This window comes from Pelobates fuscus, chromosome 7 (genome assembly GCF_036172605.1).
Source record: "Pelobates fuscus isolate aPelFus1 chromosome 7, aPelFus1.pri, whole genome shotgun sequence".
NCBI classification, from domain to species: Eukaryota; Metazoa; Chordata; class Amphibia; order Anura; family Pelobatidae; genus Pelobates; species Pelobates fuscus.
The window spans coordinates 135,629,720-135,654,466 of record NC_086323.1 but is presented as its reverse complement, the minus strand read 5'-3'; the positions used below and the strand labels follow the sequence as shown (position 1 = coordinate 135,654,466).

Sequence of the window (24,747 nt, the reverse complement as noted above, 5' to 3'; positions counted from 1 at the left end):
TATTCATTGAAAAGTCTGTGTTTACATTATTGCCAAGTGACACCTCCGGTGGCAGTCACTAGAACGACCACTAGAGGTGCTACCTTGGTCAGTTCTGCACAACTGACTTTGCGTGGAGACATTGAACATTCCCTATAGCGATGCATTGACTCAATGCATTTCTACGAGGGGATGCTGATTGGTGCAGCACAGCGTTTTGTGGCGCATGTGCAATAGTCTCCCAATGCTTTCCTATAGGAAAGCATTGACATGGCTGAGATAGTCAATTTTGACAATCTCAGCCAAGGAGGTGCATCAGGGATGGAGCAAGCGCAGGCAGACCTGTGCAGCGATGGAATAAATGTGAATGAACTCACCTTTTACATAGGTTACAGTTGTACCAAGGGGGATGGAGGCTAAATAGTGATATTACAGCTATAGTGACAGGAATACAGGTTTGCCTTCCTGTCACTATAGTGTTCTTTAAAATAGGCACAAGTGAAACCAAAACATCTTGTTATGCAATTGTAAAGCACATTTTAAAAAATGTATTTCTATGTTCAAAACCTGTAAGCTCACCAATTTTGTCTTTGATTTTGGATATAGCATAAACTTGTTTGAATGTTTTAATAATTAAAATGTAAAACCAACATTTTGTATAATATTAACTGAAGTCTGAGATATTAGCCATCGAACAGTTGAGATGAGTGGAAAGTTTTGACAGATTTGAAAAATCAAACTTTATTAATATGTAAGGCTAAAAATAACAGGCGTATCAAGAAATGACCCAATACCTTAAACACTGTAACATACATATGTTAATACGGAACCTGAAGAAGATACACACTGGGTAGAGGTATACATTGATCAGTCCGAACATTAAAAACAGGTTAAGTGAATAGCATTGCTTATATCATATATATATATATATATATATATATATATATATATATATATATATATATATATATATATATATATTAGGCAGCAAGTGAACAGTCACTTCTTTGTATGTGTTGGAAGCAAGAAAAATAAGCAAGCGAAAAGATACGAGTGACTTTGACATGGGGCAAAAAGTGATGACTAGCATCTCCAAACAGCAAGTCTTGTGGTTTGTTTCTGGTATACAGTGGTTAGAACCTTCCAAAAATGGTGCAAGGAAGGACAATTTGTAAACTGGTATTAGTGTCATGGGGGCGCACAGGGGCTGCGAAGGTTAGCCCAACTATCCGATCACACAGAAGAGCTAATGCAGCTCAAATTGCATAAAAACTTAATGCTGGCCATGATAGAAAGGTGTCTGAATACACAGTGCACTGTAGTATGCTCCGAATGGGGCTGCATAGTCACAGACTGGTCAGAGTGCCTATGGTGACCCTTGTCCACTACTGAAAGCACCTTCAAAGGGGACATGAGTGTCAGAACTGGACTATGGAGTATTGTCTGGTCTGATGAATCATGTTTTCTTTTAGATCAGGTTGTTTGCTGGGGGGGGAGAGGGGGTTGTGTGTGTGTGTGTGTGTTTAACCTGGGGAAGAGATGGCAGCAGGATGCACTATGGGAAGGTGGAATACTGGCAGAGGCAATGTTCTGTTGGGAAACCTTGGGTCCTGGAATTAATGTGGATGTTACTTTAGCGTGAACCTAGAGATTATTGCAGGCCCCATACACCTCTCTATGGCAATGGTGTACCCTGATGGTATTGACCACTTTCAGCAAGATAATGCACCCTGCCACATTGCATAAAAAGCTCAGGAATGGTTCGAGGAACATGACAAAGAGTTCAGGGTGTTACCTTGGCCTCCAAATTCCCCAGATCTCAATCCAATTGAGCATCTGTGTGATGTGCTGGAACAACAAATCTGATTCACGGAGGCCCCAACTTGCAGCTTGTAGTATCTGCTGCTAAAGTCTTGGTGACAGTTACCACAGGATTTGTTCAGAGAACTTGAAGAGTTAATGCCTCAATGCATCAGAGCCATCTTGGCAGCACAAGGGAAACCTACACTATATTAGACTGGTGGTTTTAATGCTGTGGCTGATCAGTGAAGTGCATCAATAGTACAAAATAACAGGGAAGGAAAGCTCAAAACAAAACAGTAGGAATATAAAAATGACAATATGACAGCTTCACTAACTCTGTTCGCTCCTGTTTTAATTTTTATGCTCCGTATTAATAAATAAAAAAATGTTTCAATTTATGGTGGATGAGTAACGCCTGAAAGCTTTCAGATCTCCAATATAAACGTATGTATTACAGAGAGGGCCACGTGGTGTAATGCATGAATGACAATAAAAAGACTGAAAGGGATGTTTGCCTCCCTCTTCTACTCCAGCCCCCAAGTACAGCATTCCTCTTTGGGAACTATAGAGGCAGAATAGAGTCCTCCCCCACACTCACTCACAGCTCGGACTTGTAGCAGGACCTGTCTGACAATTAACACTCACATTCCTTGAATTAAAGAGAAAGCTTTCAGCTCAACAAAGTGAGCGTCTTTAGGTACAGTGCATTTTAATGTCTTTATTCTGCTACTTTTGTATGTGTGGGTTGAATAATACCTTGCAATACATCTATTCGCTGTTGTATAATTCTTCATTTCTCTAATATTTGAAGAGTATTCTTAATTTATCCTACTGAAAGCCATGAGATGTGCATGTGCTGATAGTCTTACTTGCTGAGGCTGGTTTAGATTAGTGGGTGTTCCAGTGTGTGCATCAGGGCGGGATGCCCAGTCCTGACAATTTTTTTAGATAGTACCAAATTGCATTTATACAGTTTATAAAGTACTTTTCCGCTAGTTTACGCTTTTTTTTTTATTTTTAAAGCTTTTAGTTCTGAATAAAAAAGTTAGAGGGTTGATAATTAAACTCAAAGTGTAATTTAGATGAATGATTTAGAAAAAAAAAAAAAAACTCCCTGTGTTTTCTGTGTTAATTTTGGGAAGTTTGGCTGTACATTTGCAATTCATTTTCAATTTAATGGGAATTCTCACTTTAGTTATTAAACTGAAAGTTTAGGTGTTTTCCACTTGATTGTGCTGAGATGAGAGCTCCAAGTCTTGTAAAAATTTAGAGGGAAAAATAAAACGACTGATTTGCTGATCAGAGAGAAATTATAAATGATATACTGCAGTGGTTCCTAACCCGGTCCTCAAGTACCCCCTAACAGTCCAGGATTTAGGGATTACCCAGTTGTGTCTAAGGTGTTTTTAGAAAGAAAAAAAAGAACAAAAACATTTTAGAGGACACAACAGGGTAATCCCAAAATTCTGGACTGGTAGGGGGTACTTGAGGACTGGGTTGAGAACCCCTGTTATACTGGACCAAGAGCTCCTTTAAGCACCCAGAGCTTTGGTTGCATATTCTACAAACTCAACAAATACAGTTCAGTGGTGTATTCCACGTTTTACAGGCAGCCAGTGCAGAGAATGGAGGATGGGTGTCACGTGAAAAGAGTGTGTCTGATCTGTTAGTAATCTAGCCACAGGACTTTCCACCATCTGGGGAGATTGTTTATCTTTTTTCCCTGATCATCAGAAAGAAATACTTTTTAAAATAAACAGTAACAAACTGCAGGCAATACATGCATCAGCAGAAAAACTAGAGAGAAAACGAAGAGGGAAATGATCATAATATTGTAGAGAGGAGTTTATAAACTATGCGGAAGAAGGGGGGGGGGGGGGGGGGAGGTGGAAGAGGGATGGAGGGGAGGTCTGCCAAAGGTTAAATGCAACAAAACCCAACCACAGACCAAATACCAAAAATAAAAAAGTGAAGTGCAAATAACGAAGTATCTAACTTCAAATCTTTGACCATAAGGCTTAAACATAAAGAAACATAATATTTTGTTTTAATAATACTTTTTTTAATACTTTTTAAAAAAAAAAATTATTTAAGCCTTGTGTTTAAAGATGAGATTATATAATTTGAAATTTAAGTGTGTTTTTTATTTTTTATTTGTGTTTCACATTTTTTATTTTGGCAAAGGGGCACTTGTCTACATGGTGTATATGATGGAGCTTCACAACAACATTATTCTGTTGATTAAAAGTAACTAGGGGTTTGTTAGGATGTCTTAGTTTTGAAAAGTATATATATTTGGAATGTTAGTGTCTACATTTTATTTCTGTGATGTGTCAATGTGTAAATTGTATTTCTGTGATGTGTCAGTGTGTGAATGTGGGCCATATTCCTGTGATGTGTCAGTGTGTGAATGTGGGCCATATTCCTGTGATGTGTCAGTGTGTGAATGTGGGCTGCATTTCTGTGATGTGTCAGTGTGTGAATGTGGGATGTATTTATGTGATGTGCAGTGTGTGAATGTGGGATGTATTTATGCGATGTGTCAGTGTCTGAATGTGGGCTATATTTTTGTGATGTGTCAGTGTGTGAATATGGGCCATATTTCTGTGATGTGTCAGTGTGTGAATGTGGGCTGAATTTATGTGATGTGCAGTGTGTAAATGTGGGATGTATTTATGTGATGTGTCAGTGTGTGAATGTGGGCCATATTTCTGTGATGTGTCAGTGTGTGAATGTGATGTATATTTATGTGGTGTGTCAGTGAGTATGCGTGCAATTTGAGTGTAGTGTGATATTTGTATGGGGTGTAACTATGTATAAACACATTTATCAATTCTAAAGTCACTTTTTGCATCCTACAACGTTTTGCTAGTCTCCTCAACCCTTTAGTTCATCTCTACTATTTCTGTTTTCTCTTCTTCCCTCCTTGCCAACAATGGCTCAGTTATTATTATTATATCTATACACCTTTCATTTTTTATCTTGGCCAAGACTGCTTTTCTTGCTGGGTTCTTCCCTATGCCCAGTGGCAGAACTAATAAACAAAGAGCACTGGTGCAAACCTTCCCCTGGCAAGAATGTTGCAGGTATCAGCCTTGAACCATTTTTATGAAAATTAGAATAGTCATAGAATATCTGTTTGCACATTTCTACCAGACTAAGGCAGTTGGCAGGAAATTTGAAGGACCTTTACTAGCCTAGAATTGTGTGGGTTTGTGTTTGGGCTGGTGGCCTGTGCTCTCAATGCTCTCAAGGCCTGAGCTAGGATATTTCCTGGTGGATTGCATTATCTGAGACTGACCAGTCTGCTGAGTGTGTATGATGTGCCTGGAGGTGTTTGCCAGTGATCACAAGTGTCACTAGTGACAATAGGGTAAGTGACAAACATCTGTTTTGCATGCAGAGATCTGTGTATATGTTTCGTCATGTTGTGCAGGCCTGTAGGATGATAGCACAAACTTGACAGCACATCTTGCAACTCTATCTGTGAAATCTATCAATATTGCGCAAATGAGAAAGCATAAACAAACTGAGATCTGTGGATTTCCTGCCCAAAGAAAGGCCATTCATTTGTACTTGCCCCCAGGCCAAACGTTTCCAGCCCCTCCCTGTGTATAAGTGTGGAATGATGACATTGCAACGTAGTAGTTTCTATGAACAACCACCATTTAGAGCAAATGAGCTACAATAGGTTACTTGAAAATTGAAATATCTAACATTCCACTGGCTGATACAGAAGTCTGGGAGATGTAGGTCAACAAGAATAACTTGAACAACCACTCAAAAACATGAATTAATTCTGAGAATATATTCTCTTCCATGGTTGCCCCTGCCCGGATCCTGAGACATATAGTGCATAAATATCTGCAGACAGAGAAGAAGTGAAATGAGGAAAAGAAAGTGAGACAGAAGATAGTTGGGCACAAAAGAGAGGAAATGGCGATATAGTTTATCAAATTTGATTAATCTATGCCTAAAAGAAAAGAATGTGTTTGTGCTATGTACACAATTTTCACAATAGAGAAACTGTAATCCAAAACAGAGAATTAACCCATTGAGGCAAGGGACACAGCAGCTTTTGATTTATGTTATACGTTATTGCTAAATGCTCCTGGGATGCACAATAGGTAGACAAACAAAGAATATACATGGAATTATGAATAGCACGTTAAAGTAGACAAAATGTTAATGAGCGTAACAAAACTACATTGACTGCTGCTGTGACGCTGTGGTGATTGGACACAAAATACCATGTTACTCTGCAAGGAAAGATCTGGTGGTCGGGATTCCCATGCAGGCCAGGAAACGATGCAGGGTTATTAACTAAAGTGTGAATGATTGTGAATTCAAAGTGAACGGCACATTTATAGGCTGAAAGAACTGAGGTAAAAAGATGGCTAACTTGGACATGTTTTTCAGTTTGTATACTGTGGCCTAAAATTTAAAAATTCACATTAAGTTCCCAACAAAAACCACACCTTAGTAAATAATCCAGTTGGATTCCAGAAGGGTTGCTTACTGAAGGCTGGATCTGCAGCAGCATATTAGGACTTTTAAAACTCTGGGCAACATTTGTGGTTTAAGTTCAGCTGAAGGGAAAATAAAAGTAGTGTAGTAAACATATACATAAAAAAAACAAAAACAAAAAAAACAAACAGTGTAGAAACTGCTCAATGAACAATTCCTGATATAATAATTAGTGATGTCCCGGACGGTTCGCTGGCGAATAGTTCCCGGCGAACATAGCGTGTTCGCGTTCGTGGCGGCGGGCAAACATATGCGATGTTCGGTCCGCACCCTATTCGTCATCATTGAGTAAACTTTGACCCTGTACCTCACATTCAGCAGACACATACCATCCAATCAGCAGCAGACCCTCCCACCTCCTGGACAGCATCCATTTAAGATTCATTCGGAAGCTGCATTCATTTTATTTTTATTTTATTTTATTATTTATTTATTTCTAGTGCATATAAATGTTACAAGCAGATACTCCCCCCAGACACTCTGTATTACCGCAGATACTCCCCAAAGACACTCTGTGTTACTGCAGATACTCCCTCCAGACACTCTGTGTTACTGCAGATACTCCCCCCAGACACTCTGTATTACTGCAGATACTCCCTCCAGGCACTCTGTGTTACTGCAGATACTCCCTCCAGACACTCTGTATTACTGCAGATACTCCCCCCCAGACACTCTGTGTTACTGCAGATACTCCCTCCAGACACTCTGTGTTACTGCAGATACTCCCTCCAGACACTCTGTGTTACTGCAGATACTCCCCCAGACACTCTGTGTTACTGCAGATACTCCCTCCAGACACTCTGTGTTACTGCAGATACTCCCCCCAGACACTCTGTGTTACTGCAGATACTCCCTCCAGACACCCTGTGTTACTGCATATACTCCCTCCAGACACCCTGTGTTACTGCAGATACTCCCTCCAGACACTCTGTATGACTGCAGATACTCCCCGCAGACTCCCCCGCAGAATAGGGACTGTTCCCCCTACATAGGGTCACTTGGCAGATATGGATTGACACCTGTCCTCAGGAACCCTGATACACACTGGGGGGGGGGGGACCTACTGTCCTCCCCCCGCCCGGTGAGTGGGGGCCATAAAAATTATGAGGGGGGGACCTACTGTCCTCCCCCCCGGGCCCCACCCCTACGCGGTGGGTGGGGGCCATAAAACACAATGGGGGGGACCTACTGTCCTCCCCCCGGCCCCCACCCCTGCGCAGTGGGTGGGGGCCATAAAAATAATGAGAGGGGGGACCTACTGTCCTCACCCCCTGGCCCCCACCCCTGAGCGGTGGGTGGGGGCCCTAATAAAAACAATAAGGGGGGGACCCACTGTCCCCCCCAGCCCCCACCCCTTAGTGGTGGGTGGGGGCCCTAAATAAAAATCCCCCCCAATCAAAGGTGACTAGAGGTCCCCAAGCCCCTAGTCACTCACCCCCCCACCCCAAAAGAAGTTACCCCCTACCTACCCCCCTCACCCTAAAAAATAGTGAGGGGGGAATAAAATAACTAACCTGTAAAGAAAAATTCAACTTACCATTTGACGTCTTCTTTTTTCTAAAATCTTCTTTTTTCAGCCCCAAAAAGGCAAAATAAAAAGCCATAAGAACCAACGCAATTAAAAAAAAAAAAAACGAGCGCAAAAAAAAAAAAAATCCATCTTCTTATAAAGCCTTGCCGCGCCCTGCAATTACGCTAAGAACACTCTGATTGGCTGGTTTAAGCCAATCAGAGTGCTCTTTGTCATTTTACACAGCGTGGGAAAATTCTAAATAACTTTCCCACGCTGTGTAAAATGACACAGAGCACTCTGATTGGTTAGATTCCAAGCCCACCAATCAGAGTGCTCTTTGTCATTTTACACAGCGTGGGAAAATTCCAAAGAACTTTCCCACGCTGTGTCAAGATTTTAGAAAAAAGAAGTGGTAAGTTGAAATGGTAAGTTGAATTTTTCTTTACAGGTTAGTTATTTTATTCCCACCTCACTATTTTTTAGGGTGAGAGGTGTAGGTAGGGGGTAACATCTTTTGGGGTGGGGGGGTGGGTGACTAGGGGCTTGGAGACCCCTAGTCACCTTTGATTGGGGGGGGATTTTTATTTAGGGCCCCCACCCACCACTCAGGGGTTGGGGCTGGGGGGAGGACAGTAGGTCCCCCCCCTTATTGTTTTTTTAGGGCCCCCACCCACCGCTCAGGGGTGGGGGCCAGGGAGGGAGGACAGTAGGTTCCCCCCCTTATTATTTTTATGGCTCCCACCGTGCAGGGCTGGGGGCCAGGGGGGGAGGACAGTAGGTCCCCCCCTCATTATTTTTATGGCCCCACCCACCATGCAGGGGTGGGGGCCGGGGGGAGGACAGTAGGTCCCCCCCTCAATATTTTCATGGCCCCCACCCACCGCGCAGGGGTGGGGGCCAGGGGGGGAAGACAGTAGGTCCCCCCTCATTATTTTTATGGCCCCCACCCACCGCGCAGGGGTGGGGGCAGGGGGAGGACAGTAGGTCCCCCCCCATTGTGATTTATGGCCCCCACCCACCGCGTAGGGGTGGGGGCGGGGGAGAGGACAGTAGGTGCCCCCTCATTATTTTTATGGCCCCCACCCACCCCGCAGGGGGGAGGGCTGGGGGGAGGACAGTAGGTCCCCCCCTCATTATTTTTATGGCCCCCACCCACCGCGGAGGGGTGGGGGCGGGGGGAGGACAGTAGGTCCCCCCATTGTGATTTATGGCCCCCACTCACCGCGCATGGGTGGGGGCCGGGAGGGAGGACAGTAGGTCCCCCCTCATTATTTTTATGGCCCCCACCCACCGGGCAGGGGTGGGGGTGGGGGGGAGGACAGTAGGTCCCCCCCCCAATGTGTATCAGGGTCCCTGAGGACAGGTGTCAATCCATATCTGCCAGGTGACCCTATGTAGGGGGAACAGTCCCTATTCTGCTCTGTGTCAGTGTGTATCAGGGATCCTTAGGATAGATGTCAATCCATATCTGCCAAGTGACCCTATGTAGGGGGAACAGTCCCTATTCTGCTCTGTGTCAGTGTGTATCAGGGATCATTAGGATAGGTGTCAATCCATATCTGCCAAGTGACCCTATGTAGGAGGAACAGTCCCTATTCTGCTCTGTGTCAGTGTGTATCAGGGATCCTTAGGATAGGTGTCAATCCATATCTGCCAAGTGACCCTATGTAGGGGGAACAGTCCCTATTCTGCTCTGTGTCAGTGTGTATCAGGGTCTCTGAGGACAGGTGTCAATCCATATGTCAAGGTGTCAATATGTCATATGTCAGGTGTCAATCCATATCCATTGTGATTAAGGAATGTTAGGTGATTTCTGCCTTTTATGGATTAAAACCAGACTCTGCTTCAACTGTGTAATTTTCCATGGGAGTTTTGCCATGGATCCCCCTCCGGCATGCCACAGTCCAGGTGTTAGTCCCCTTGAAACAACTTTTCCATCACTAATGTGGCCAGAAAGAGTCCCTGTGGGTTTTAAAATTCGCCTGCCCATTGAAGTCTATGGCGGTTCGCCCGGTTCGCCGGTTCGCGAATGTTTGCGGAAGTTCGCGTTCGCCGTTCGCGAACCGAAAATTTTATGTTCGCGACATCACTGATAATAATCTATAGAAAAAAAGAAAGACAATTGTGACACATTCGATTCCTCTAGACCTCAACATTACCAGAATACAAATACATATAATATGATAAAGTAGAGAGGAAAAAGATTAGCAAAATTAGAAAATTACTTACAGAATCTTAAACAAAATGTATACATATACTCGTATATTCAATAAGCAATACATATTCACATAATTATACTGTTTATTGAATATTCTTTACCAGTAAAAACCCCTGGACGTTGGGCTGAGGTAACATCCCCAGGACGTACTTGAAAACCAGAGGAATCTGAATGTACCTTTCTTGGTTAAATACTTTGTTATTATTACCAGTGGTGTATCCTGGTTTTGTGCTGCCCTAGGCAGGACCCCCCACCCGCCACCCCCACCCAACCCTTCCCCCCGTGCCACCCCACCCAACCCTTCCCCCCCGCCCCGCATTCTAAATACACACACACACATTCACTGACAGATACGCATACACTAGCTAACAGAAACACACACACACTAACAGACACACTCACACTCAGTAACAGACAAACACACTCACTAACAGACACACTAACAGACACACACTCACTCACTAGCAGACACACTAACAGACACACACTCACTCACTAGCAGACACAAACTAGCAGACACACACACTCACTAACATACACACACACTCACAGGCAAACACACACACTAACAGACACACACAGTCAGACACACACACACTAACAGAAACACACTAACAGACACACACACACATTGACTAACAGACACACATACTATCAGACACACTATCAGACACACACTAACATACACTCTCACTAACAGACACTCTCACTAACAGACACTCTCACTTACAGACACTCTCACTAACAGACAGACTAAAAGACACAGACACACAGACTAACAGACACAGACACACACACTAACAGACACTCTCACTAACAGACACAGACTAACAGACACAGACTAACAGACACACACACACACACTGACAGACTAACAGACACAGACACACACACTAACAGACACTCTCACTAACAGACACTCTCACTAACAGACACAGACTAACAGACACAGACACACACACTGACAGACTAAAAGACACAGACACACACACTGACAGACTAAAAGACACAGACACACACACTAACAGACAGACTAACAGACACACACACTAACAGACAGACTAAAAGACACAGACACACACACTAACAGACAGACTAACAGACACAGACACACACACACACACACTAACAGACACACACACACACTCACCCACATTAAAAAAAATTTTTTACATTTATTTAAACACCCCCCCAGCCTCCTTACCTTTGTGAATGCTGGGGGTGGGGGGTCCCCCTGCAGAGGTGTGTTTCCCTGGTGGTCCAGTGGCTGCTGGGCGGTCGGGCGGTGCGGCCTGCGAGGGAGCACTTCCGTTTCCCTGGTGGTCCAGTGGCTGTTGGGCGGCGCGGCCGGCGAGGGAGCACTTCCTCTGAGCTCTCTGCTCAGCTCCCTCGCGCGCCGCCCGCAGAGCGAGGCTGGAAGGCGGAGCCGGAATATGACGTCATCTTCCGGCTCCCAGCCTCACTCTGCGGTGCGCGAGGCTAACAAGGCATTTGCCCTGGGCATTTGGGGGCGGCGTTTTTTGCCGCCCCCTGGAAAATGCCGCCCAAGGCAAATGCCTTGTTTGCCTCGCGGCTAATACGCCCCTGATTATTACTATGTGTTTTTGCTATGTTTTCACATATGTAACATAATTGGTACGATTGTGTGTAAATGTTTTTCCTTTTCGTCATAACATTTTTGAACTCTCCACGTATTACATCGAAAAATGGGCCTATATTTCTACTAAACACTTGATGGTTGCCCCAAACTTAACATAATGGTCAAGTTACAGCCTTTCCTATATATGAGGCTTGTGTTTACATTCCGCATGCCAAAAATGATGTCTGTCTGGCACAACGTCTTCCCTGTAAAATATAAGATGTGGAGCCATATGAGAAGATTTTCAGGTCTATACTTTCCATGAGATTAGAAATCACAGCCTGAATAACACAGATTGACAAACAATAAATTAATAAATTTGGTACAGTCTAAATAAGTCCAAATAAGATATAGGTACAGTCCAAATAAGTCCTTAAAACTCCAAATTAAAATATAGCAGTTTGTTGCATAAACACATGGATATAAAACCATTGGATGTGTCCCTAGGCTTTAACCCCTTAAGAACACATGACATGTGTGACATGTCATGATTCCCTTTTATTCCAGACGTTTGGTCCTTAAGGGGTTAATGTGAATACTACCTTTTCTCTGTAGACAGTGTTTACAGCACAAAAGCCTGCAGGGAATGATTATACTCACCAGAACAAATACATTAAGCTTGAGTTGTTTTGTTGACTATAGTGTACCTTTAACCCCTTAAGGACCAAACTACTGGAATAAAAGGGAATCATGACATGTCACACGTCATGTGTCCTTAAGAGGTTAAATAACCCCACTTCATGATTTATGGAGGCTGTATATTGTTCTCTATAAAAAAGAGAAGTTATGAAACTGTTTTCCCAGGAGACTAACACAATGCAGGAATAAGAGCAGTTCCAGCAATACATTTGTTAGCAACTTTATTTACTACTAGACCCTTGTGTTTAGCAAATTAACTCATAATCTGCAAAGTGAGGCTAAAAATAGCTGATTTAAAAATTATATATATCCAACTAGTCACAGTTTGGCTATTTTTTGTTTTGCCATACAGATGCTAAAATTTGCTAAAATTTTGTGTTTATTGAATAACCCTGTCAGTGTCCAGATTGAATTAAATGTATGCATAAAACTGTATCTGTAAAAGTAAAAGTGTACTATCTTAGCTGCTGCTTGTTTCTGGAAATCTTATCTTTCTTTCTTTGTCAGTGTAATCTATTAAAAGCTTATCTTAGTGCTTTATGATACAACAGAAAGTCTGAGAATATTTAGAAAACATTCAAGATAAACAGGACAAACATTGCTCCCCTCCTTCCTATTGTTTGTCTAACCAAAAGGTATTTACATATATCTTAATTGTTTTCAGATAAGATATCAGGGAGGGATGGGGATTGAATAGTCACATGATTTTTAGATTGTGCATCAGTTATTACAGGTTTCTGGTATATCTGAAGCCTTGCTGATGTGAAAGGGAGCGTGGACTATTTGCATACCCGTCTTTGATTGCACTGACTGAGAGAACAAGATTATTACGTCATAACATGGTGTCCTCAATCACTGTGTGTGAAGACCCATGTGAAGGAGCAGACAGAGAGCTGTAATAAATGCTGTATGGATAGTTGTACTCACGTCCTAGACCACTGGTTTCTATACCGCCCATGAAAGATCTTCAACATTCCAAGTTTAGAAATATCCAGCTTGGAAATCAATATTATGGTTCCACGAGAATAGGGTAGAAAATCACTACTCTAGTCCAGTGTTCCCAATCCATACAGCAAAGCATATCAAGATTCCAGAAAATACCAACATACTGTGGGAAAGCTGACGAAATCTGGACCTTTGGGGTATCTTTAAGACTGGGTTAGAAATCACTGTTCTAGACCAGTGGTTCCCAACCTTATTTTACTTGTGTACCCCTTGGCAGCCGAATTCCATAAATTGTACCCCTCATATTAGCAAAATGTTTGTAATTAATAAAGTTGCTGTTATTTCAAATATATACATTTTTCTTTGCCCCAGGATACAGACAGACATACAAACAATAAAACGCACAGAGATACAGACACAAAAACACACATAGAGGACATTTTAGCCATATTCCAGTTTCCTACCTTTTGGGTGCAGGAGGATGGCTTCTGCTGGCTGGAACTGTTGTGTTATAGGGGGCTGTGCTTCACCCGGTCTTCCAGCCCCCCTTCTTCAGCCTCCTGCGCGGGAGAAAGTGACCAGCTCTCCAGTAGAACTGCCATTATCGTTTTGGTTATTTTTGCGTACCTCTGGGGGAACTGGATTGTACCTCTGTTGGTACTCGTACCACAGGTTGGGAACCACTGTTCTAGATCATTGCCATTGAATTATTTGATGATCCCTCCCACCTTGAAGCAGTTATAGAAGATGAGGAAAGGGTATAATTGGTGAGTGACTGGTTCTAAGCCTTCTCTTTCTCGTTTCTGTGTTACCATACTGGAAGCATGGAATGTTGTGAAGGAGTTGCCCATTAAAATTATTTAACACACAAATAACAACAAAACTGTTATTCCACGTGATTGCTTAACATGCATCAACAGTGTGGCTAAAGTTTGAGGCATAACTGGAAAGAAGGACATTGATTAATAAGTCACAGATCAAGGTTTCATTGCGTCTGAATTAATTATGTTGCTAGACAGCACTTCATCCAAGGTTGCAGGGCTTCTTGTATGTGCCTTTTTTAAGATGCTCCTTTATGGCAAGTAGCCATTATCCAAAAGTATCATCAGAATTCCAGTTCCTTGGGTGAAATTGCCTTTCAATAGTTATTCAAAGGAACAAATGTAGACAATTATCTAATATCGATAAATTGTATTTATTATTATTTTTTTTTTATTGGTAATGTGTTTGCATGCTCTATTTACTACTCACTAGTGACATTTTATATCTCTATATTTTATTTACTGGTTTTCTAATGATACCCCTCTGACCAGGCCCAGACTGGCTATCGGGCACTTTGTGCAAATGCCCGGTGGGCTGCGATGGCCATCTGTCGAGGCCGGCAGGGGCCCTGCCAGTTCATGCAGGGCCAACGCTATCTGAGCGCTGGCCCTGCAGTAGTCCATGACAGGCCGGTGGGGAGAGCAAAGACCTCCCTTCCTTGCACAGACCCGGCGGAGCTCATTCTCGCAGCTCCGCCGGGTGCCCCTTGCGAGATCCAGAGCGTTGCCATGGCAACGCCCCATTCTCATGAAAGTGAACTCTAGCTCCACAGGCTAGAGTTCACTCACCACTAGCACCACCAGGGATGGCAGCAGCACGGCCCCCCCTCCCAGGCTAAAGGTAAGAAGGGAGGTGGGATACAATGCCTCACACACAACACTCTCTCACAAACACACACAGAGCACTCTCACACAGACAGCACTCTCACACACACAGCACTCTCACACACATCACCCTCACACACATCACTCTCAAACACATCACCCATTCACAGCACTCACATACATCATCATCACACACATCACCCTCACACACAGCACTCTTACACACATCACCCTCACACACAACACTCTCTCACAGCACATTACCCTCACACACACATTACCCTCACATACATCACCCTCACACACAGTACTCTCACACACAGCACTCTCACACACATCACCCTCCCCACACACAAACAGCGCTCTCACACACACACACACATTATCCTCATACACACACAGCACTCTCACATATATCACCCTCACACACACAGCTCCCTCTCACACACACATACACACTCACACGCACAACTCCCTCTCTCACACTAACAGCACCCTCTCTCACAAACATTTCACCCCTTTACACTCACAGCATCCATCACACACTGCACCCCTCTCACACACACTTTACCCCCCCCACACACACTACGCTCCTCACAAACATCCATTGTGCCCTTCACAAACCCACTGCACCCTTCACTCACATTATCCAGCCCCTATCCACACATGCATTACATTACACCACAAACACAAAATGACTAAAACCAATCTTATCACACAATACCACACCACAATCAGCTCCCTCTGCACACACGCAATCCCACAAGCAGGCTCCAAACACATGCATAATATTCTTTCCTGGCCCTTTTGTCTCCTGGAATCCTATTTATAGAGATACCAGAGACAAGTTGCAAGGAAACACAGTGCAAGCATGTTATTAAATTTGCTTGCACTGTGCAGAACAAATACAGGGCCTTTTTTCTCATGTTAGAGCTCTTCAGCAGAGCTCTGGCATTGTCTGCCCTGAAAGAGCATTGAACCAACTTGCTCACTTTTGAGAGGGGGCGAGCTTGTCAATGGTGATAACAAAACCCACCCTCTTGCCCCGGCCCCTTCTTAGTGGGTCGCTGTGATTAAAAAAAGCCCAGGTCAAATTTTTTACCAGTTCAGCCCTGCCTCTGACTACAAGGGCAACTGAAAGAAAAAATTTAACAATCTTACCAGGGTACAAAAAAATTTATTTTATTTAAAGGGAAACCATAGGAGTGAAATTACTTCCCTTTTTAATAGTGTGTGTAATAATGTAGATAATGCTTTAAAATAACTCAATCAATAAATACCTGTATTTAATGAGTCTTCTGGTAACTGCATATAGATCCCTCTCTGACTCAAATTAAAATTAGTCAGGAGCATCTAGTTTAGGTTTATAAGTTCTATTCTTATGCCATTAACTCTTGCTGGACAAGTACATAGTTTATCCCCCAGCTCAGGGAGAAGCTGAAGGGGTTATGTATGAGAAATGGCGCTGCTATTTTCACTCCAGAATTTTGTAGTGTTTTATGTTTTGTGTTTTTTTTTTTTATCAAGTTGCAGATTTTCTGTACAATGCATGGCACAAGAAAATAAATCTAAAAGACAAGTATTTTATGTGTGTCGATTACCTAAATGTCCATCAATGTCCATGATACTGCAGCACTACATTTTATAAGCACACACGATTAATATTACATGAATAAATTGCTGACAGACCTAAATTAGGATTATAGTTACATTTATAAAGAAGTGGCCAACATAATCAGCAATCAAAACATTGCTATTTAAAGGCTAGCAGCTCAGTTATTAATGCACGACAGACAAACTGTAAATAGCTGACCCTAAAATCTTAAATAGCAATGGATATTAATATACCATGTAGGAGCATATCCCCGCCCTCAGTGGTATATCAAATGCAAATTTTTGCTGTACAATTGTGCGCATGCACAAGTCACAGATGTTTTACTAAAGAGAGAATTACAGGGGAATTTGTCATTTAAGGCCAGGGTAGCCAAACTGAAAGCATAGCTGACTTCCAGAATGTTTTCTCCACTTCGAATTTTCACACTAGTGAATAATTCTGTAACATTTTTTTGTCTTCCTTGACTCCATCCTTTAAAATGACAACCTGTATATTATCCATTCTTTTTTAAAAGCATTTTATATATAACGCGTTATAAATATACACAAAATCAGTAGAAGTAAAATAATAGAGATAAGAGTCTTTCACATTTGAAGGTTCTGTACTTGTGCTTTTACAGTGAGACCAGAAAGTGACTTTGTGAAACATGGTGCTCCCTTCCCTTTCTATGGCAGATGGGCCAGGGCTTCCTGTAGGCCAACTGGATGGTCGTCTTGGGCAGGGGTGGGGAACCTTCGGCTCTCCAGATGTTTTGGACTACACCTCCCATGATGCTTTGCCAGCATTATGTGTGTAAGAGCATTATGGGGGATGTAGTCCACAACATCTGGAGAGCCGAAGGTTGCCTATCCCTGGTCTAGGGTACTTCTTAAGGGGGCCCCTGCAACGGCTTTACTGCTTGTCTGGATCGCCACTCTATCTAGTGGGACTATATATGTATTGCATGGATCACCTATTGTGAGTGAATGTGTGCAGGCGTCAGTGATTGAATTTGCATGTGTGTGTGTGTCAGTGATTGCATTTATGCATAAAGTACAGTTTTAATTTAAAGAATACAAACGAAAATTCTCAATACTTTTTAAGGAACACTATGGCGTTAGGACTATAAATGTGTATTCTGAATACTGTACAATAGTGTCCCTAGATAGATTAAAGTCCCTCAACGGCAATACAAATGGTTTAAAAAATAAATACATTTTTTTTTTACTTTTTTCAACCATCAAGACTGACTCTGCACTGCTTGCCTCTCGTGATGTCATTGAGGGAGCTGCGTTGGTCCATTTCAATGTTCCTCTTATAGGATCATTGGGGACCTGCTGTGTATGCGTGGTGAGTGCAAATAAACTCTTGCACCAGCTCTGTATGGCAGTGCTGAGCTTATCCCATAAATTCCAGCATAGCAGTGCTTTATGGACGCTTTTTGGGGAGTCTAGTCGTAGCTCCAAAATATACAAATGTGATCACTGCGACTTCCATCTTTTTTCTCTGGATGAATGCCCCCAAAAATCTCAGAGCAAATACATCTATGTTCACACTACATATAGCATACACAGTGCGGCAGAATTCTGCTCTGAAGGATTTTTTTTAGTCGTTAAGCAAAAATGAAGATTGTGAAAGCAGCTTACCTATCACAGAAACCGCCACTCTGACAGTGGCAAAAATTATTTTAGAAAGAGGTGCACTTTTACGTCTCTTTTTCTATACATTGACAGCTCCACTATTTAAAATCACACAACAAAACTGTTGGGAATTAAGTGAACAGGAAAATGCAACAAAATGTTGGTGTGAAAACAGTTGCGTTCCTTTTTCTACGTAATAATGAATACACATACTAATTTTATATATAAAAGACACAAACTTTGTATAACTGTGCTTCCTAATATAACAGACTATAACTAAACAGTGAATATATTTGATATCCTCTTAAGGGTATTAACTGGTGAGGTTTTTCCTTAAAGTGGCACTGTCACCGTCTGGAAACATCGCTGCTAGTGGGTCCGGGAGCCGGAAGGAGCAGGTAACGGTGAGATTGCTAACCTGAACCTGTCCCTTCCAGGCGCCGCTGTCTCTATTGCGCTGCTCATCCTCAATTCCTGCCGCTTCAGCGCCAGAAGCCGGCGTCACTGCTGTACTGTTCAGCTTGGCAGACAGAGCCAATTTCAGTGACAACTGTCAGGGCTGACTCTTATGTCGAAGAGAGTCAGCTGGAGGAGAGATACATACAATTCATTGTCAAATTTCAACACAGTCGAAATGAGTATTTCATAAGGATTCTATCTTTTATGAAACACTTTTTTTTTTCAGGGAAGGGGTGGGGCAGAGACAGTGCTGCTTTTCTTCAGTTCCTTTGTAGTTTTTGTTTTGTTTTGTTTTTTACATGTGATCATATGAAAAAGACAAAGATGGAAAATGGCTAATAATTTATACGTAATTTCTCTCAGTGCCATCCACCTACAACAAGCAAGACTCTGACTCAGCACCAATTCACAGTTTAGTAAATAAACACCAATTTCTGATAATTGTCTTGCAGACCTATTCACAAAATTGTTAGTTTGTGGGAATTTCAAGTGGTTTCAAAACACATTTTCACAGTCAGCCATGTTTCAGTTTCAGGTATTTGAGTCTGAAAATTTTAAATCCACAGGGATTCACACATTAGTGAATAAACCTCGATGCTACAAACATGATTTGATAAACCACGCCCTGGTGTGTGTGCCTGCGGTCTAACTCTATATATCCGTGATGTCATGTAGGGGTGGGGGAGAGTTAGAGTCTGCCATCATTGAAAGCTACATAGAGCCCCCTACCAGACTGACTCCTTTGGAGACCCGCTAAACTAGTAAGTATAATATACAACATGGGATATTATTGTTTGTTGCTACTTATTTAAATGTTGTATCATTATGCATGTGTGCGTTTATAAGGACACTTTCTGGTGTTCTTGTCAGCCCTTAGATCTCGTGATAACTGTAACATTGCTTGCAGTGAAGTGTTTTATATATTTTTGTAGAATGTTGAGTTGATTGAGCTCGAAATAATATGTTTGTGTTATGGGTATTGATGTAGCTGAATTGGAGGTTTACTTGACCTTATGTTTCAGAGCTCAAGCGAGAGAGAGAGAGTTTTTTTTTTTTTTTGTTTTTTTCCTTCAGTAAAACCCAATTTTAAAATGACTTGGCATTGAACTTCTTAATTGAACAACTTCTGGAAAGATTGGGCTCTATATCGCCCTTTAAAGGAACACTATAGGCACCCAGGCAACTTCATCTAATTGATGTAAAACATTGGCGTGTAACATTTTAAGACTGTCCCTTTTTTATTTTAAAATCTCTTTTTCTAGGAGATCCATATTGTTAATTTGTCCAATCCACACAATATGCTCACAAAATCCAAATAAGCAGGACATCCTATGCTAGCACAGAGTCTTTAGGGATCAGGTTGTAGTCATTAAGGGGTTAATGTTCATTGCTGAAGTCACAATCTGGGAAAAAAATCTAGAGCTTGCTTCTAGCTTTCTGTTACCACTTAAGTCAAGATTCACATGTGAAGGATTAGCACCAATTTGAACCAATTCTTAAACATGACCTTACTATACACAATATTGGGAGTGGTTGTAGATTTAGTTCAGACATACAGTCTGTATCTGCAAAGATCTTGAGTTTGCTAATCTCCCTGAGTGTAATGTGAGAACTCCTGGGGGAAGGGATGTTAAAGGGGGACTCTAAGCAATGTAAAACTACTACAGCTCAATGTAGTGGTTATGCTGCCAATAGTCCAGATGTTGTCCCCTGTTTTTCTTTTTCTCAAAATGCTGGGAGCAGTGTGACAAATGGTGCTCATTGTCCAACCTGTCCATTCCTGGCAGGGATATTCTCTGAAGTGTGAATTGTCAGTAAGTCTTCCATTCTGTAAACCCCAGATTTTCTGGAATTAAATCCAAATTACAATATTTAGGCCAAACTAAGAAAACCATTCAAGTCCGCTATGTTTTCATCTTGGCAATTATACCCAGACCATTTAATTTCAATGAAGCTGTCGGAGTGCAATAGGCTGGACATTTTAACCTGGCATTGCAAAACATTGCTGTTTAGTTTTGACAGTCACCAGAGGTGTTTTCTTCTCCAGATTGAGTAAAACTGTAAATCCATCCATGCATGTGTACTATCAATCCATTGCTTCTCTATGAGAAATAATAGATTGGAGATTGCAGGCGTGCAGACGTCTTCAAAGGCAGAGTAGATGGCTGCAGCAGAAGAGCCCCAGCGCTGAAAATCAGGGTGGTAATTTTTAAAATGACCACTCCACACCCATAAAGCACTTCAGCTTGCTGAAGTTCTTTATGTCTATAGAGCAGGGCTTGACAAATTCCCAGGTAGCCATGGCGCATAGGAATTTGTTTCATGGCATCTGGAACTTGTCAGCCTGTTACTATTCAGTGTAGGCGGCCGGCCCAGGGAGCCTGGTGAGGGCTGGCCGACCCAGAGAGAATGTAGACAGGTGGAAACCATGAGCTCTTCTTGCTCCGTTCCCTTGCATGCCTTGCAGAGATGCCAGGAGCTTGAATATGACGTCACTCCAGCCCCGCATCGCTATATGGCGCACGAGAACTGTATTTTTATCTATGAAAATGAAACCGGTTTAAAAAGCAATCCAAAAAAACCTGTCTGCCAACTTTTTTTACTTGGCTCCTATAGTCCAAGCAAATATGTCAAGTCCTGCTATGGTGGTGTCCTAATTTGAGGCTCATTTCTAAAATTTATAAAATTACAGATTTATTTGAGAAATCTGAATTGTTATCATTGGATAAAGAAATGGAGGGAAGTGGCCAGGATACTCTACTTGAGTGCCTGCCTTCTCGCCATTGCTGCTTAGTCCTCAAACCAGGTGTGGGCACCACGGACACAGATTGAGACTTCCCCATGTGACTCCTTGGATTGGTTATTGCCCCGTAAAAAGGGAGGGCTTGCAAAGGTTGCAGTCATAAGGTTGCAGTCATAAAATATGTTTCTACTTGATGAAGTTGGACTACTCCATCTTTTCACCAAAGGACCAAAGAGGAGCACCACATATCCTTGAATGGGGATTATTCCACTTCACGCTATCCATACCAGAGCTGGATTTAAGCTCTGAATATTGTGAGTAGTTCCACTGTTATTTACAGAATATCCATATTTTGTTTTTATACTACACCATTGGAGTTTTTCTCTCTTCCGTTCTTCCCGCATATTTATCTCCAAACTACAAATATACATTCGGACGCTAAATACCCTTCTGATGGACTACTAGGACCACCATTTGCACATTAGGATAGACTAATAGGTACCTGTTGTTATTCCAATTTTTTATATTATATTTGGACATTTTTCGGACGTTTGTTATTGCTGCTAAAACTACTTTTATATTATTTGTTATTTCCACTTGTTTTAGGCGCACCCTTATTCCTTCCTTTTTCCTCCATTGTATTCTAAGGGGTCCAGAGGGGATTCCCCTTTTTAAGGTGTGCTGCCTTGCTGTAATATTCCCTGTTTCTTATCAGCGCTGAACATTATCCTGATCTTTACGCCTCGTGGCAGATGTCCATCAGGTGGCCCTAAGTGCATTAGCCACCTGATGGATCTTCATCCTGTGTATTCTGGATCCCAACCATGGGTTGGGAACCTCTGGCTTATAGGAAAGACAAAACTGGCGGAATATGATGGAAACATTTAAATACACAAAGGGAATCCACATCATAAAGGGGGAGACTATATTTAAAAGAAGAAAAACAACCACAACAAGAGGACCTAGTCGAAAATTAGAGGGGCAAAGGTTTAAAAATGTCAAGTATTACTTTACTGAGAGGGTAGTGGATGCATAGACTGAGGGAGTTTAAGCATAAGGCTATTTGAAATGTAAAATAAGGCCAGGGACTAATGAAAGTATTTAGAAAATTAGGCAGATAAGATGGGCTGAATGGTGTGTGTGTGTGTGTGTATTGTATCTGATATTATATGGTGCACTGCAGATGTTCTTTAACTATGTCTGTAGTTCCTGTAACTTTGGGCAGTGGCTCATTGTAAAGAGACTGGATAATAAGGATTATAGATGTAATTTCCTGTAGAGGGTGGGATTTTTTTTTTTTCTTCCCTGTTGTGGACGTGTGGGATCTGATAAAAATCTGGTTTGGCTTGGATTCCAATTACATGGGGAGTAAACTCAACAGGTAACAAAGACCTTGTTTAAATTCCTTTGGTTGTCATCCTCCCAGTCTCCAATAAGAAGTGGATTTCTTTCTATGTTGTAGAGGTTGCTGATTAATCTGGAAACAAAGGTACTGGTAACATCACTGTCAGTGCTGTATGTCCTGTTAGAGATAGTGAAAAGTGTTGCAAACTAGTCATTTAATGAGTTGTTTTTCTTATGTTGCAAGAGCTACAGTGTTGTTGGTGTGTTTTTTTTTTGTTTGGTTTTTCGTTTTTTTTCTCTGCTTGTTCGTAAATTATATATATGTTATGCTGAAAGCAGCACATGGGTAAAAATGCTTTCTTGTGGGACATTGGTAAATTAAAGCTCTTCTTATTGGTATTTTGTCTGATTTATGTAACTGGTTTCTTCCCCTGAGCATACTAATTCCATGTACTCTAGAACAACACCTTTCATACACAAACCATCAAAAATGCAGACCTTAGGGATGCATGTCCAGGAAACAATGGCTAATCTGGCCACCATATTTTTGACTATTAGAGGTTTTGATTTTCTGCCAATCTGTGTACAATGCCACAAAACATTGCAGTGTATTACCAAGCATGCTACATAAGAAACATGTTTACCAAAAGGCGTTACTGCCTCTTTAAGAAAGATAATTGTACTTGTGTGTCTTGCAGTTCAGAATATCCATTAAATGGCATGAGTATTCTAGCATGCAAATGACTAAATCTGAGTTGGAGGGAATGTGCAACCTTGTTTAGAAAACGGATTTATAAACCTTTTTTTTTACAGTGAAGTGAGGAAGAGGCTACAATAATAAACAGGATATTTTGGTTACAAGGCTTTCTCTTCATGGGGGCTGTAACCTTCTTTTACAGGAATCAAAGGTTTAATTGCTGTATTGGTAACCTCCCTTCCCCCAACCCATGCTGCATGGTGCTCTTCAGGAAGATCCAATCAACTAGAGTGCTATTTATCTAATGTATACAATCAATACCTTGACTTTGTACAGAACCTTAGAACTGGTTTTCGTTAAAAGAAAAATATAAAAAATGTATGTGGTGTGTTTATTTATTTTTTTTCATCAATATCCTGAACATATTGGGCTGCCTTAATTTCCATAAATTTTCCTGATATTGATTTTTCACTCCCATTGTAAATAGTTTGGTTTTCAACGGCTTTACTTCTTACTTGTGGCCCAGCGTGTATTGCTCCCTTCCTCCATTATAGCTACAGGAGAACCGAAAGTTCTCTGTCTGACCTAAGCTTGGCGGCGCTTTGGCCATTGGCTGAGAGTGATCAGCTTGTGCTCCCAGCCAATGAACTAGCCTGCACTGCAGGCTCAGAGCTTACAGAAGCTCCTAAGCAGGCACCTCATCAGCTCTCCTGTAGCAGGGAGCAGCACCCGACAGAATCCAAAGGCAAAACCACTGGAAAATCATAGAATGGTACTTGACTCCTTTAATTAAAAATGTTTTCTGATAAATTCCGAACAATTCATTAAAGAGCCAAACTGAAAAAGTCTGCAAGTTGCCTATAATTCCAGCTTTTTGTTTTGGCTTTAAAGGGAAACTCTAGACCAAGAATGTTAAACAAACTGTGCGTGATCATACCAAACGGGAACACCTTTGAAAATAGGTTGTAAGTAACTATGCTATAGTGGCTGTTCTGACAGCCGCAAGAAACGTGTTTTCAGCCAAATGTAAGAATTCCTGCCAAATCAATAATCCTGTTGGGGTTTCTAAGAATTCTATATAAATGGTATTCTGTGACGTTAACTTTATTCTATTTTTTTTTCTTTTCTTTCAGAGCTATGGACATTCCAAATTATGGACCCCCTCCTGGCCAGCCAATCCAGCCAGGGTATCCAATGATGAATCCTGGTATGATTTATTTATTTTTGCTTGTTTCCTGCCCACATCCATCCCTGCTATATTTTACTTATTCTCTTCTCCCGTTTGGCTTACAACAAATTTCATGGGAAAGCTCCAGCTACCAAAATTACTTAAGCTAAAATAAGTTGTTATGGTGCCAGGA

The 24,747-nt window shown here is 41.8% G+C and overlaps 1 protein-coding gene across 2 annotated transcripts in view; it reads left to right on the top strand.

The window, feature by feature from the left end:
- Positions 1–2,391: 2,391 nt before the first annotated feature.
- The window catches only part of LOC134568828 (protein SSUH2 homolog), a 40,054-nt gene continuing 17,698 nt past the window's right edge, over positions 2,392–24,747 (top strand). The window contains exons 1-2 of one of the 2 annotated variants that reach the window (XM_063427512.1): positions 2,392–2,479; positions 24,520–24,593. In XM_063427512.1, the coding sequence (XP_063283582.1) occupies positions 24,524–24,593 (70 nt within the window). In that variant the 5' untranslated portion in view covers positions 2,392–2,479; positions 24,520–24,523. Of the gene's footprint in view, positions 2,480–19,283; positions 19,364–24,519; positions 24,594–24,747 lie in introns of those variants that run through there. The other variant, XM_063427513.1, reaches the window with a different exon arrangement.